Source organism: Rhinoraja longicauda, chromosome 13, assembly GCF_053455715.1.
Source record: "Rhinoraja longicauda isolate Sanriku21f chromosome 13, sRhiLon1.1, whole genome shotgun sequence".
NCBI lineage: Eukaryota > Metazoa > Chordata > Chondrichthyes > Rajiformes > Arhynchobatidae > Rhinoraja > Rhinoraja longicauda.
Genome location: NC_135965.1, coordinates 23776356 through 23789983, shown reverse-complemented (window position 1 = coordinate 23789983; position 13628 = coordinate 23776356). Strand labels below are relative to the sequence as shown.

General features: G+C 56.4%; 1 protein-coding gene across 2 annotated transcripts in view; it reads right to left on the bottom strand.

Moving 5' to 3' along the window:
• Nucleotides 1–13628, bottom strand: part of p3h2 (prolyl 3-hydroxylase 2) — a 46975-nt gene that overhangs the window by 5670 nt on the left and 27677 nt on the right. Inside the window, exons 2-12 of one of the 2 annotated variants that reach the window (XM_078410582.1) lie at nt 9697–9849; nt 9122–9308; nt 6972–7103; nt 6291–6430; nt 4728–4817; nt 3894–3946; nt 3259–3353; nt 2714–2841; nt 1770–1865; nt 1333–1483; nt 867–987 (exon numbers count right to left, since the gene is read on the bottom strand). In XM_078410582.1, coding sequence (XP_078266708.1) covers nt 867–987; nt 1333–1483; nt 1770–1865; nt 2714–2841; nt 3259–3353; nt 3894–3946; nt 4728–4817; nt 6291–6430; nt 6972–7103; nt 9122–9308; nt 9697–9849 — 1346 coding nt within the window. The remainder of the gene's footprint in view (nt 1–866; nt 988–1332; nt 1484–1769; nt 1866–2713; nt 2842–3258; nt 3354–3893; nt 3947–4727; nt 4818–6290; nt 6431–6971; nt 7104–9121; nt 9309–9696; nt 9850–13628) is intronic. The other variant, XM_078410583.1, reaches the window with a different exon arrangement.

Below are 13628 nucleotides of genomic sequence, written 5' to 3'. Positions count from 1 at the left end.
ATGAAATTCAGTCTTTGGCAAGGGGTGACAGGATCAGAAGATGTAGAATCCCTGTGGGTAGAGCTAAGAAACTGCAAGGGTAAAAATACCCTGATGGGAGTTATTTACAGGCCTCTGAACAGTAACCAGGATATAGGATTCAAATTACATCAGGAGAAACAATTGGCATGTAAGAAAGGCAATTCTACAGTGGTCATGGGGATTTCAATATACGGGTAGACTGGGTAAATCAGGTTGGTACTGGGTCCCCAGAGAAAGAATTTGTAAAACGCCTATGAAATGGCATTTATTTTGAGAGAGCTAGAATATAAAAGTAGAGATGTAATGCTGAGGCTTTATAAGGCACTGGTCAGACAGCATTTGGAGTATTGTGAGCAGTTTTGGGCCCCATATCTGAGGAGTGGCGTGCTGACGTTGAAGAGGTTCCAGAGGAAGTTTACGAGAATGATCCCAGGAATGAATGGGTTAACACGTGATGAATGTTTGGCGGCACTGGGCCTGTACTCGTTGGAGTTTAGATGGTTGAGGGGGGACCTCAATGAAACTTACCAGATAGAGTGGATATGGAGAGGATGTTTCCACTAGTGAGAGAGTCTAGAAAAGGGGGGCAGAGCCTCAGAATAAAAGGACGTATCTTCAGAAAGGAGATGAGCAGCAATTTATTTAGCCAGAGGGTAGTGAATCTGTGAAATTCATTGCCGCAGACAGCTGTGGAGGCTAAGGCAGAGATTGACAGATTCTTGATTAGTACGTGTGTAAGGGGTTATGGGGAGAAGGCAGGAGAATGGGTTTGAGAGGGAAAGATAGATCATCCATGATCGAAGGTGGGGCAGATGCAATGGGCCGACCGGCCTGTGCTGTGGTACCTGTAGTCACGGTGGGTGTAGGCAGGTGCCTCCTTCCAGCACACCTGGGCATCGGGGTCCAGCAGGCAGTTGTCAGCGTGGATCGGGTGGCTCAGGTCATTGCGGTTATCCTGCTGACCTGCTAGTCACACAGAAGGGGCTGTGAGTGTGGGGAGTACCACCACACAGCCCCCTCCCCCACAGCAACCCCCCCCCCCCCCCCCCCACAGCCCCCTCCCCCACAGCAACCCCCCCACAGCCTCTCCCCCACAGCAATCCCCCCACAGAAACCCCCTACATCCCCTCCCCCACAGCCCCCTCCCCACAGCAATCCCCCCACAGCAACCCCCTCCCCCACAGCAACCCCCCCACAGCCCCTTCCCTACAGGCCCTCCCCCACAGTCCCTCCCCCACAGCCCCCTCCCCACAACCCCTCCCCCACAGCCCCTCCCCACCACAGCACCCCTCGCTCCCCCCTGTGGCCCACCTTCGATGGCGGTGCGACACACCAGGTGTGTGTAAGAGAAGTAGAGGGTGGAGTTGAGCATGAAGTAGGCTTGGACGATGGCCCGAGCCCTCTCGCTCGCCTCGTAGAACAGCGTCGCCCCCTGCAGCGAGATACGCCCCTCAACCCCGTACTGGAGAGAGACGGAGACATTAGTGGGGAATGTGGGGTAACCTGCCCCCCTCCACGCCCCCTTCCCATCCGCCCGCTTCCCCCATCCCCCCGGCACTGTGGGTCTGATTCCACTCCCCACACCACTCACCATGAGTGCTCTGTAAACGGTGGTGTGTGACCTGCCCCCTCCCCCTCCCCCCCCATCCCCTGCCCCTCCTCCCAGGCGGTGGGTCTAACCCCCCCCCCCCCAACACCCCCCCCCCCACACCCCCCAACACCCCCCCCCCCCTCCCAACACCGCTCACCGTCAGGGCTCTGTAAACGGTAGCTCCCTCAAAGCGCTCGTTGGGGGTGTGAGGCGACATCTTGCCCCGATACCCATCGCCCGCCGTGGTGATACTCTGTGGAGGCAGAGACAGTGATGGGGGTGTCAGCGATCAGAGCGGGACCCACATCCGCAGGGCAGGTGGGCCGAGGAATGACCAATGCAATTTAATGCAGCTACGTGACATTTGGAACATTCACAGTGAACGGCAGTGCCATGGAGTATGTCGAAGGACAGAGGGATCTAGGAGTGCACGCACATAGTTTCCTGAAAGTGGCGTCACAGGTACTAAGGGTTGGAAAAGTACATTGTTCCCTTTATCCTGTATCTGTACACTGTGGACAGCTTGATTGTAATCATGTATGGTCTTTTTGCTGACTGGATAGCACGTAACATAAAGCTTTTCACTGTACCTCGGTACACATGACAACAAACTGAACTAAACCAAAAACAAGAAGGCTTTTGGCACATTGCCCCTCATCAGTCAGAGTATTGAACATTGAAGGTGGGACGTTATGTTCACAGTCATACAAGTCGATGCCACATTGGAGTATTGTGCTCAGTTTTGGTCACCCTGTGACAGGAAGGATGCCGTTTAGCTGGAAAGTGCAGAGAAGATTTACGAGGATGTTGCCAGGACTCGAGGGCCTGAGCTGTAGGGAGATGGTGGGCAGGAGGATGAGAGGTGATCTTATAAAGTGTATATAATCATGAGCGAAATAGGTCGGGTAAACACACAGTCTTTTAGTCGGGGAATCGAGAACCAGAGAATATAGTGGACCACATAGGGGGGTGAGGTTGGGGGGGGGAGCGGGGAGGGTGGAGGGTGGAGGGTGGAGGGTGGAGGGGAGAGGGGGGTGGGGTGGGGAGTTTGGACGGGGGTGTTGAGGCGGTTAGGGAAGAGGGGGGGGGGGGGAGACTCACGTTGGCCACGAGGAAGAGCTGCTGACACTCGAGGGGGGTGATGACGTGGTCCAATAACACCCTCTGGCTGCCGTTCAGCTGCCGCGAGTCGCTCACCACCTGCGCCCCACTGTAGGGCACCGGGCCCCCTGAGGGGGGGGGGGGAGAGACTGTCAGTGGGTATGGAACTCCCCCGAGCCCTTACGTCCCACCCCTACCACACCAAGCCCCCTCTCTCCACTGGGCACCTTGTGGGTTTTAGAGGGGGGGGTATCTGTGGGGATGGGGCACTCCCCCCCCCCCCCCATCACCAGCCCTTAACCACCTTCTCCACCCCACCCCGGACCCCCATCCATGGGGAGAGACGTTCAGCAGATCCTGGGACCTCCCGCCCCACATGCACCACCCCCACCCGCAGACCTGACCAGATCCAGCCATCCCCCGGCCAGAATGGGCACAGCCCCCCGGAGTGGATGTCGGACCAACCCCAAGACACAGACCCACCCCCCCCCCACCCCCACAGTCAGTGGTCACCCGGACCCCCCCACCAGCCGTCGCTGCCCCACCTTCCCGCTGCTCGTGCTCGCTCGCTCTCTCCACACGCTTCCGCTGCATCACCGGCATCTCTGGGGTTCTCAGGGTCTCCGTCCCCGCCGTCCTCCTGGGTCACAGGGCAGGGAGCAGGGGTCAGTGACTGAAATCCCCTCCCCACAGAGCGTGACCCCAACCTCACACTCCACCCCACTGACCCTTCGCCCCAATCCCTCATCCCACCCTGACCCCTCACCCCAACCTGACCCCTCACCCCAGTCTAACCTCTCACATCAGTCTGACCCCTCACCCCCACGATCCCTTACCCCAGTCTGACCTCTCACCCCAGTCTGACCTCTCACCCCAGTCTGACCTCTCACACCAGTCTGACCCCTCACCCCCACGATCCCTCACCCCAGTCTGACCCCTCACCCCCACGATCCCTCACCCCAGTCTGACCCCTCACCCCCACGATCCCTCACCCCAGCCTGACCTCTCACCCCAGTCTGACCCCTCATCCACCTCACCCTACGTCTCAAACCCACTGTCACCCTATTTACCCCCCCCCGTGTGCCCCCATATCTGGGAGCGAGTGACATGGAGCCCCAGCCTCGGTCGGTGCGGCTCGGGATGAATCAATACTGGGGGCGGTGGCGGCTTTCTCTCCCACCTGCTGGAAATCTCCCGCTCCTCATTCAGCTCCCCGGACACGGTCCAGTTAATCTGCAGACAAACAACCTCCGTTCAGACCTGTTCACCGGGGCGGACCTCACACTTCCACCAGCAGCTCAAACACATCACAACATTGCTCCTATCACTTATGATCTGACTCCTCTTCTCCAGAGATTCTGTACACACCACGCAGTCTCAGGCACGGCCACAGGGTGGCAGCGGTGCTTAACACCCCCCACCCTGCAGTCTCGGACACGGCCACAGGGTGGCAGCGGTGCCCCCTGCAGTCCCAGGCACGGCCAAAGGGTGGCAGGGCTGCCCCCTGCAGTCCTAGGCATGGCCACAGGGTGGAAGCGCTGCCCCTGCAGTCCTAGGTATGGCCACAGGGTGGCAGCGCTGCTTAACAAACCCCCCTGCAGTCTCGGGCACGGCCACAGGGTGGCAGCAGAGGCCCACGGCCGGAGAGCAGCGCAGCCGCTGCGACATAACCCGGGGCTGCGGGAAGTGCCGTCGGGTCGGGCAGCTTCTGTGGGTCGGCGATTGGGATCAGCGTCCCCCGTCTGTACCCCGACCCACGGCACGGAAGCTGCACGATCTGCCCGGTGTTCTGCCGTGTGACACCAGACTGTGGGCAGAGACCCGGGGAGACCCCTTCATGACCCCCCTACCCACCACTGCCCCCCCCCCCCACTGAACCCTCCACTCCTATCCCACCCACCACCCACCCCCACTGAACCCTCATTACCATCACACCCACCGCCCTCCCCCCACCGGCCGTCCACCCCATCACTGCCTCTCCCTCCCCCAAGACCCCCCCCCCCCCCCCACCTACCGGGTCGATGTAGACGAAGCCCTGCTCGGCGCTGGCTGCCTGGAGTACCTCCTTCTCCAGCCGGTACCTCTCCATGTAGCCCAGCACATCCTGGAGAGAGAATGTACTGTCACCCGGGACACAGCGGGCAGCTGGACCACACAGCTGTGGGCCATATCTGTCTCCATACAGCTGTGGGCCACATCCGTCCTCAACCAGTGTGGGCCACATCTGGCCAGCTGTACTTACAGGTGGGGGCCACATCTGGACAGCTGGCCCCATACAGCTGTGGGCCACATCTGTCTCCATACACCTGTGGGCCACATTGGTCTTCAACCAACTATGGGCCACATCTAGACAGCTGCCCCCACAGGCAGATGTGGCCCACAGCTGGGAAGTGGACTGAAACTAGAGGGGGGGGGGAGATTGAGAGGGGGCCGAGCGGGAAGCATTGGGGACCCAGAGCCAGTGAGTGAGGTGGGACAGGGAGCTATTTCTGTGCCAGTATGTGCCCATGCAGAAGGGTGGTACAATGGTGCATTGGTAGAGTTGCTACCTTACAGTGCCAGAGACCCAGGTTTGGTCCTGACCACAAGTACTGTCTGTATGGAGTTTGTACGTCTCCGTATGATTGCGTGGGTTTTCCCCGGGTGCTCTGGTTTCCTCCCTCACTCCAAAGACGTACAGATTTGTAGGTGAGCAGGAAAATAACTGCATATGCTGGTTCAAATTGAAGTTAGACACAAAATGCAGGTGTAACTCAGCGGGTCAGGCAGCATCTCAGGAGAGAAGGAATGGGTTCAGTCTGAAGAAGAGTCTCGACCCGAAACATCACCCATTCCATCTCTCCTAAGATGCTGCCTGACCCACTGAGTTACTCCAGCATTTTGTGTCTACCTTCTGGTTTGTCGGTGAATTGGCTTCAGTAAAAATTGGCATTGGGGAGTGTGCTGACCTGCTGGGGTCCTGGGGGTGAGGTTGCGGTGAGGTGGGGGTGAGGTGCGGGTGAGGTGGGGGTGAGGTGGGGGTGAGGTGGGGGTGAGGTGGGAGTGAGGTGGGAGTGGGGTGAGGTGGGGGTGAGGTGGGGGTGGGGGTGGGGTGAGGTGGGGGTGGGGTGAGGTGCGGGTGAGGTGGGAGTGGGGGTGGGGTGAGGTGGGGGTGAGGTGTGGGGGGTGAGGTGGGGGTGGGGGTGGGGGTGGGGTGGGGGTGGGGGTGGGGGTGGGGGTGGGGGTGGGGGTGGGGGTGAGGTGGGGGTGGGGGTGAGGTGGGGGTGGGGTGAGGTGGGGGTGGGGGTGAGGTGAGGTTGGGGTGAGGTGGAGGTGAGGTGGGGTGGGGTGGGGAGGGTGGGGGTGGGTTGGGGGGGGTGTGGGTGGGGTGGGGGTGGGGGTGGGGGTGACGTGTGGGTGAGGTGGGGGTGAGGTTGGGGTGAGGTGGGGGTGAGGGGAACTGTCCTGTCGCCACCTGGGGGCGGGGCAGGGCGGTGCAAGGGTTTGCGTGGGGGAGGGAAGTGTGACTGACCTGCCGTGGCCCTTGGAGGGAGAGGGGGGGGTCGCCGTGAGGGGTGGAGGGGGGGGGGAGACTGACCTGCCGCGGCCCTGGGGTGGGCTCGCCTCTGGCCCTCAGCTCCAGCCGGTAATACACGCTGTTGTCCAGCATGTCGGGGTCTTCGGGACGCAGCTGCAGGTAGGACATGCTGGCACCCAGAGCCCTCCCATAGTCACCCACTGGGGGGAGGGAGAGAGAGGGGTCAGTCTGTGGCCCTGGAGCCCCCACCCCCAGCCCTCACCACCTCCCAGCCCCCTCCTTCACCCCCCTCCCTCACCCACCCAGAGCCCCCCCATAGTCACCCACTAGGGGAGGGAGAGAGAGGGGGTCTCTGTGGCCCTGGGTCCACCCCCCCCCCCCCCCGTCTCCTCCCCCAATCCCCCTCCCCCACCCAGAGCCCCTCTTGTAGTCATCCATGGGGGGGGGGGGGGGAGAGTCAGTGTGGGGGCCTGGACCCCCTGTTCCCTTCCCTGGTCCCCTGCTCTCCCAAAGCCCCCCCCCCTCCTCCTCCCGGGACCGCGGACATTCGGGTGGAGGGGGAGGGGCATCAGTTTGAGGTCCATAACTGCCCCAACGGCCCCCAGCCCACTCCCATCACCCTTCCCCTCCACTCCCTCCCCGCATCCCCACCATCCGATCCCCTCCTTCCCACTCACTTCCCACTCACCCACCCTCGCTCCCTTCCCCTCCTCTCCACCCCCCCCCCCCGGGGGCACTCACCTCTATAGTAGGAGTACTGCAGGAAGTCGAGGTGCAGGGGGAGGTAGTTGTCGATGGGCGAGAGACGGCCGGCGCGGGTCGACAGCTCCCGCACACAGTCATGTTCACACAGCAGCACCTGCAGGTAGTGATCTGAGGCCCACACCGTCACTCACACACCCGAATACACAGACCCATCAACCCACCCACCCATCAACCCTCCCAAACACAGTCTTGTTCACACAGCAACACCTGGACATATGGGGGGATACACATTTACACACACACACACAACTCCCTTCCAGCTACCATCAATACTAACCACACTCCTGAACCACCAATCCTACCTCTCTCCCACTGCCGGCCTCACCCCCACCCATTGTCCCCACCCTTCCACCACCCATCCAACCCCCTCACGAACACCCCCACCCCTCTCCCGCTCCTCCACCCAAATCTGCACCTAGTGCCCCCCATCCATCACCATCTATAAACTCGCTGTGAGCATTCACTATATCCATGCTCCTCATGATCATGTATACGTCAATAATGTCACCCCTCAGCCTCCTACTCTCCAAAGACAAGAGTGTCTGCCTGTCCGACCTCTCCCTTTAACCCAAGCCCGGAAGCCCAGGTAATTCCCTGGTGAATTTCTTGTGCACCTTTTCCAACTCAATGACATCCTTCCTGTAGCTGGGCGACAGAACTGCACACAGTGTGGTCTCACCAACGACACGTACAGCTGCAACATGGTGTCCCAACTTCCATATCAATACCTTTCCCAATGAAGGCCAGCGTGCCACACGCTTTTTTCACCACCTTGTCCACCTGACTCGCCGCTTTCAGCCAAAGGTGCACCTCTACCCCCAGATCTCTCTGTTCACCAACACTCTCCAGGGCTCTCCAACGTACAGTGTAATGCCTTGACTTGACGCACTAAAATGCAGCCTATATAACAGGTCCTCCCACTGTGGCTGAATGTCCAGCAATGGTCATTCTGAAGATATGTCCAACCCAAAGCACAGTGAGTAATGAAGAACAGAGAGGCCTTGGAGTACATCCATAGATACTTGAAGATGGCAATGCAGGTATATGATGTGCATGGGCCAAGACCAGTGCTGTGCTGCAGGGATCGGTGCTGGGTCCTTTACCCGCCTGCATTTAAAGCAAGGACTTGTATGAGACCATGGGTGGCATGATGAGTAAGTGTGCAGTTGACACCCTAACAGGTGGAGGGCTGGCCAGTGAAGAATGACGTCTCAGGTCAACTGGGAAGGTGGGCAAGGGAGTGGCACATGGGGTTTAATTCAGACAAGTGAGAAGTCGGGGAGTTATGGGACGTTAAGGCAAGGCAGGACACACACAGCGACACAAACTACGTTCCCAAGCCAACAACGGCCCAATGAGATCATTTGTGGCTGCCTCCGATTGGTCCTGGTCTTTTCTCACCTCCAACCCTTCACCTCCCCACTCTCCACCCACTATTTTAAGACAGAAGAGGATCCTACCCGAAATGTCCCCCATCCTTTTTCTCTAGAGATGCTGCCTGACCAGCTGAGTTACTCTGCACTTTGTGTCTATCTTTGGTGTAAATCAGCTTCTGCAGTTCTTTGTTTCTACAGTCTGGGGTGTGCAGATGCTGATTAGGGGTAAAAGCACATCATTCCCTGAAAATAACAACACAGGTGGTCGGATGATGAAGGTTTATTGCTGGCCTTCATTAACCGAGGCATTGAGTACAGGAGTTGGGATGCCATGTTATAGCTGTACAAGTAGATGGTGAGACCACACTTGGATATGTTCTGGTCACCCAGCTACAGGAAGGATGGCATTAATCTAGTTAGATGAAAGAAAATTCTCAAAGATGTAACTGAGACTGGAGGGCATGAGTTATAGGAGCGAGACAGGATGGGGCCTGGACTTGAAGAAGAGTCTGACCTAACCATCATCTGTCCATTCCCCCCACAGATGCTGCCTGACTTACTGACTTGGTGTTTTGCTTAGGATTGCAGCATCTGCAGTGTCTAGTATGTGTGCAGACATCTTGGTCAGTATGGACATGTTGGGCTGTATGGCCTGTTTCCGTGCTGGATTGTCCCTGTACACTCTGACTGCCCCATGAGGGAGTTGACAGCTGGAGAAGGGGTTTCCACGCATGCAAACACCGGTCCTACCTGCGATGATTTCGTATAGGTGCAGCCCCCTGTGCATCCCAATGTCATCAACCTCCTGCGGCCCTTGGCACAAGGCACGGCACTCCGTCTCCGCCTCCCAAAACTGCCGCATGGCCTCCTCGAACGCACTGATGGCCAGCGAATACTGCTCCTCATCATAGTGCTTCAGCCCCTTGTCGAAGGCTTCCTGGCAACAGATTGGCCACCGTTACAACTCACACACCAGCAACAGGTCAATGCCGACACAGGACTGCCTTCCAAATGTAGCACCCCTCTGACCTGGGCCGATCTTTACTGCCTGACCCTGGCCATCTTGAGATGGTGACCAACTCTGACCATGTGAAGATCATGTCCATCCCTACCCATGTGGAGATAGTCCGTCCCTGCCATGTGGAGATGTCCATTCAGCTTGTGGACCTCCCAGAACAGATCCGTGCCACAGCCGTGGGTGCCCAGTCTCCCAATGGTGCACCATGAGTGCTGACTGCGGTCGCATGTCAACATTCCCCGCATGCACCCAGCAGGCAGGAGAGCCCAGCATCTGCCCCAGCCCACCAACACGTCCCGCCCCTTACCATGTAGGACCGTGCTTCCAGGTCGATGAAGTGAGACTCCCCGACACCGTCCATCTGCTTGTAACGTTCCAGGCTCTCCCTCATCTCCATGTGCTCGGGATTTGCCAGGAAGAAGGTGTGGGCGGCTGCTGCAGCCTTGGCTGGCTCGTTCAGCTGGAAAAGGTCAGGGGTAGGGCCGCATTAGTCATGGGCACGCTGTCGACTAGTGTTCCCTCAGCTCAATGATTCAATGATACTTTATTCACATGTACCTAGGTACAGTGAAATACTTTGTTTTTGCATACAATCCGGTAAATCACGCATCACACCTCACCTGGGCAGAACGCAAAGAGTCGCCACGTTTCTGGCGCCGCCAAAGTTACAAAAGCTTTTGGTTCAATCACAGCGGCAAACCGGCCTGCCGCTGCACCTGGCCACAAGGGCCGCCGCACCTGGCCACAAGGGCCGCTACACCTGGCCACAAGGGTCAAGTTCTCCAGGTGCGATCTCACTAGGGCCCTGTACAACTGTAGAAGGACCTCTTTGCTCCTATACTCAACTCCTCTTGTTATGAAGGCCAACATTCCATTGGCTTTCTTCACTGCCTGCTGTACCTGCATGTTTCCTTTCAGTGACTGATGCACTAGGACACCCAAATCTCGTTGTACGTCCCCTTTTCCTAACTTGACACCATTCAGATAATAATCTACCTTCCTATTCTTACCACCAAACTGGATAACCTCACATTTATCCACATTAAACTGCATCTGCCATGCATCCGCCCACTCACACAGACTGTCCAAGTCACCCTGCAACCTCATAGCATCTTCCTCACAGTTCACACTGCCACCCAGCTTTGTATCATCTGCAAATTTGCTAACGTTACTTTTAATCCCTTCATCCAAGTCATTAATGTATATTGTAAATAGCTGCGGTCCCAGCACCGAGCCTTGGGGTACCCCACTAGTCACTGCCTGCCATTCTGAAAGGGACCCATTTATCCCCACTCTTTGTTTTCAGTCTGCCAATCAATTTTCTATCCATGTCAGTACCCTACCCCCAATACCATGTGCTCTAATTTTGCACACTAATCTCCTATGTGGGACCTTGTCGAAGGCTTTCTGAAAGTCAAGGTACACTACATCCACTGGCTCTCCCCTGTCCATTTTCCTAGTTACATCCTCAAAAAATTCCAGATTAGTCAAGCATGATTTCCCCTTCGTAAATCCATGCTGACTCGGAACGATCCTGATACTGCTATCCAAATGCTCCGCAATTTCATCTTTTATAATTGACTCCAGCATCTTCCCCACCACTGATGTCAGACTAACTGGTCCATAATTTCCTGTTTTCTCTCTCCCTCCTTTCTTAAATAGTGCCCCAGGTCTCTGCCATTCACTGTGAAGGTCCTGCCCAGGTTTGATGCAAAAATGCTACACCACGCACTTATCTGCATAAAAACTCCATTCACCATTCCTCAGCCCATCAAGATCCCACTGTAATTGTTAATAAGCATCTTCATCGTCTACAGTACCACCCACCTCCAGATTCAGGGACAATTTCTTCCCAGCTGTTATCAGGCAACTGACCATTCTACCAACAACTAGAGAGCTACTATCTACCTCATTGGAGACCCTCGGACTATCTTTGGTCGGACTTTACTGGGTTTATATTGGACAAAACGTTATTCACGTTATTCCCTTTATCCTGTATCTGTACTCTGTGGAAGGCTCAATTGTAATCATATATTGCCTTTACGCTCACTGGTTGGCACGTAACAAAAGCTTTTCACTATACCTCGGTACACGTAACAATAAACTATACTAAACTAATATTATCTGAAAACTTACTAATCGTGCCATGTACATGCTCGTCCAAATTGTTTTCAGAACAGCCTAGCGTGTTGACCATCAGAGCTTGCAGAAGCCCATGTAGACAACGTCTGTGGCCTTCAAAAACCTCTATCAGTGTTGTGAGAAACAACATCCCCTGACTCTCCCAAATCAACCACGATGCAAGTCCAATAACTTTCTTCCAACAGATGATATTTTATTGCTCCAAATTCTGAAGTTTTAACTGAATGGGGAGATTGGAACTCTGATCTTTGGATGACTAGCCCAGGTTTACAAATCACTGCGAAGGTATTTATTCACAAAGTGCTGGAGTAACTCAGCAGGTCGGGCAGCATCTCGGGAGAGAAGGAATAGGTGATGTTTTAGGTCGAGACCCTTCTTCAGACTGATGTCAGGGGGGGCGGGACAAAGGAAGGATATAGGTGGAGACAGGAAGATAGAGGGAGATCTGGGAAGGAGGAGGGGAAGAGAGGGACAGAGGAACTATCTAAAGTTGGAGAAGTCGATGTTCATACCACTGGGCCGCAAACTGCCCAGGCGAAATATGAGGTGCTGTTCCTCCAATTTCCGGTGGGCCTCACTATGGCACTGGAGGAGGCCCATGACAGAAAGGTCAGACTGGGAATGGGAGGGGGAGTTGAAGTGCTCGGCCACCGGGAGATCAGTTTGGTTAATGCGGACCGAGCACAGGTGTTCAGCGAAGCGATCGCCGAGCCTGCGCTTGGTTTCGCCGATGTAAATAAGTTGGCATCTAGAGCAGCAGATGCAATAGATGAGGTTGGAGGAGGTGCAGGTGAACCTTTGTCTCACCTGGAAAGACTGTTTGGGTCCTTGGATGGAGTTGAGGGGGGAGGTAAAGGGACAGGTGTTGCATCTCGTGCGGTTGCAGGGGAAAGGTCTCGACCCGAAACGCCACCCATTCCTTCTCTCATGAGATGCTGCCTGACCTGCTGAGTTACTCCAGCATTTTGTGAATAAATACCTTCGATTTGTACCAGCATCTGCAGTTATTTTCTTATATTACAAATCACTGCTGCAGTAACGTGACCACTGCCCCACCCAGAGGCCGCAAGGTTGGGAGATCATCGATAGCTGTGCTTGCACCAGGCTGACCCGTCAGAGCTGCTGCGACAGGGTTTACGGTCCTCTCTCATGGTGACCATCACTGTTGCAGAAGGTCAACGTGAGCCAATGGAGATGCAAGCTGCTCACTGGGAAACTGCAACAGAGACGGGAGAGGAGCTGAGAGGGGCTGACTTTGGATGAGGGAGGTTGAGTTTAACATGCCGACTGTGGCAGGCCGTCTCCGGCTAGAGCAGCAACTGGCTGGCATTCCCTCAGTGCAACGCCAACCTCTGACTCAAGGTTTAAGCCACATGCAAGCTTTAACCTAAGGATCAACCTACTTCTCCTGTTTGCAGTAGCAAGTTGTTCTTGGCTGGGAAGGGTTTACAGAGATAAACAGTTCCTGCAACCCATCTCACGCGGGTCCTTCACTAACACACCGCATGATTGAGAGAAGTACCAGCAAACCCCTGGAGGCTGCAACATTTGTGGGCCCAGCCATACAGACAGGGATTCACACCCCAGGAGGGGTTTTACACGGAGGGTGGTGCGGGCCTAGAATGCGCTGCCAGGGGTGGTGGTAGAGGCAGATGTAGTAATGGAGTTTAAGAGGCTTTTAGATAGGCGCCTGGAGATAGACCCTTCGGCCCAACTTGCCTATGCCGACCAACATGCCCCATCTTCACTCGTTCCACTTGTCTGCTTTTGACCATATTTCTCCAAACCGCTCCTAACCCAGAGGTTAACCCATCCCCACCCCCTCATCCCCACCCCCCACCTTCATCCCTACCCCCCACCTTTATCTCCACCCCCTCAGCCCCACCCAACTCCCACCCCCTCATCCCCACCCCACTCCCACCCCCTCATCCCCACCCCACTCCCACCCCCTCATCCCCACCCCCCACCTTCATCCCTACCCCCCACCTTTATCTCCACCCCCTCAGCTCCACCCCTCCCCACCCTCATCCCCAACCCTCCCCCTCACCCATCCCCACGCCCCCACCCCCACCTCTCACCCTGATCCCCACCCATGCC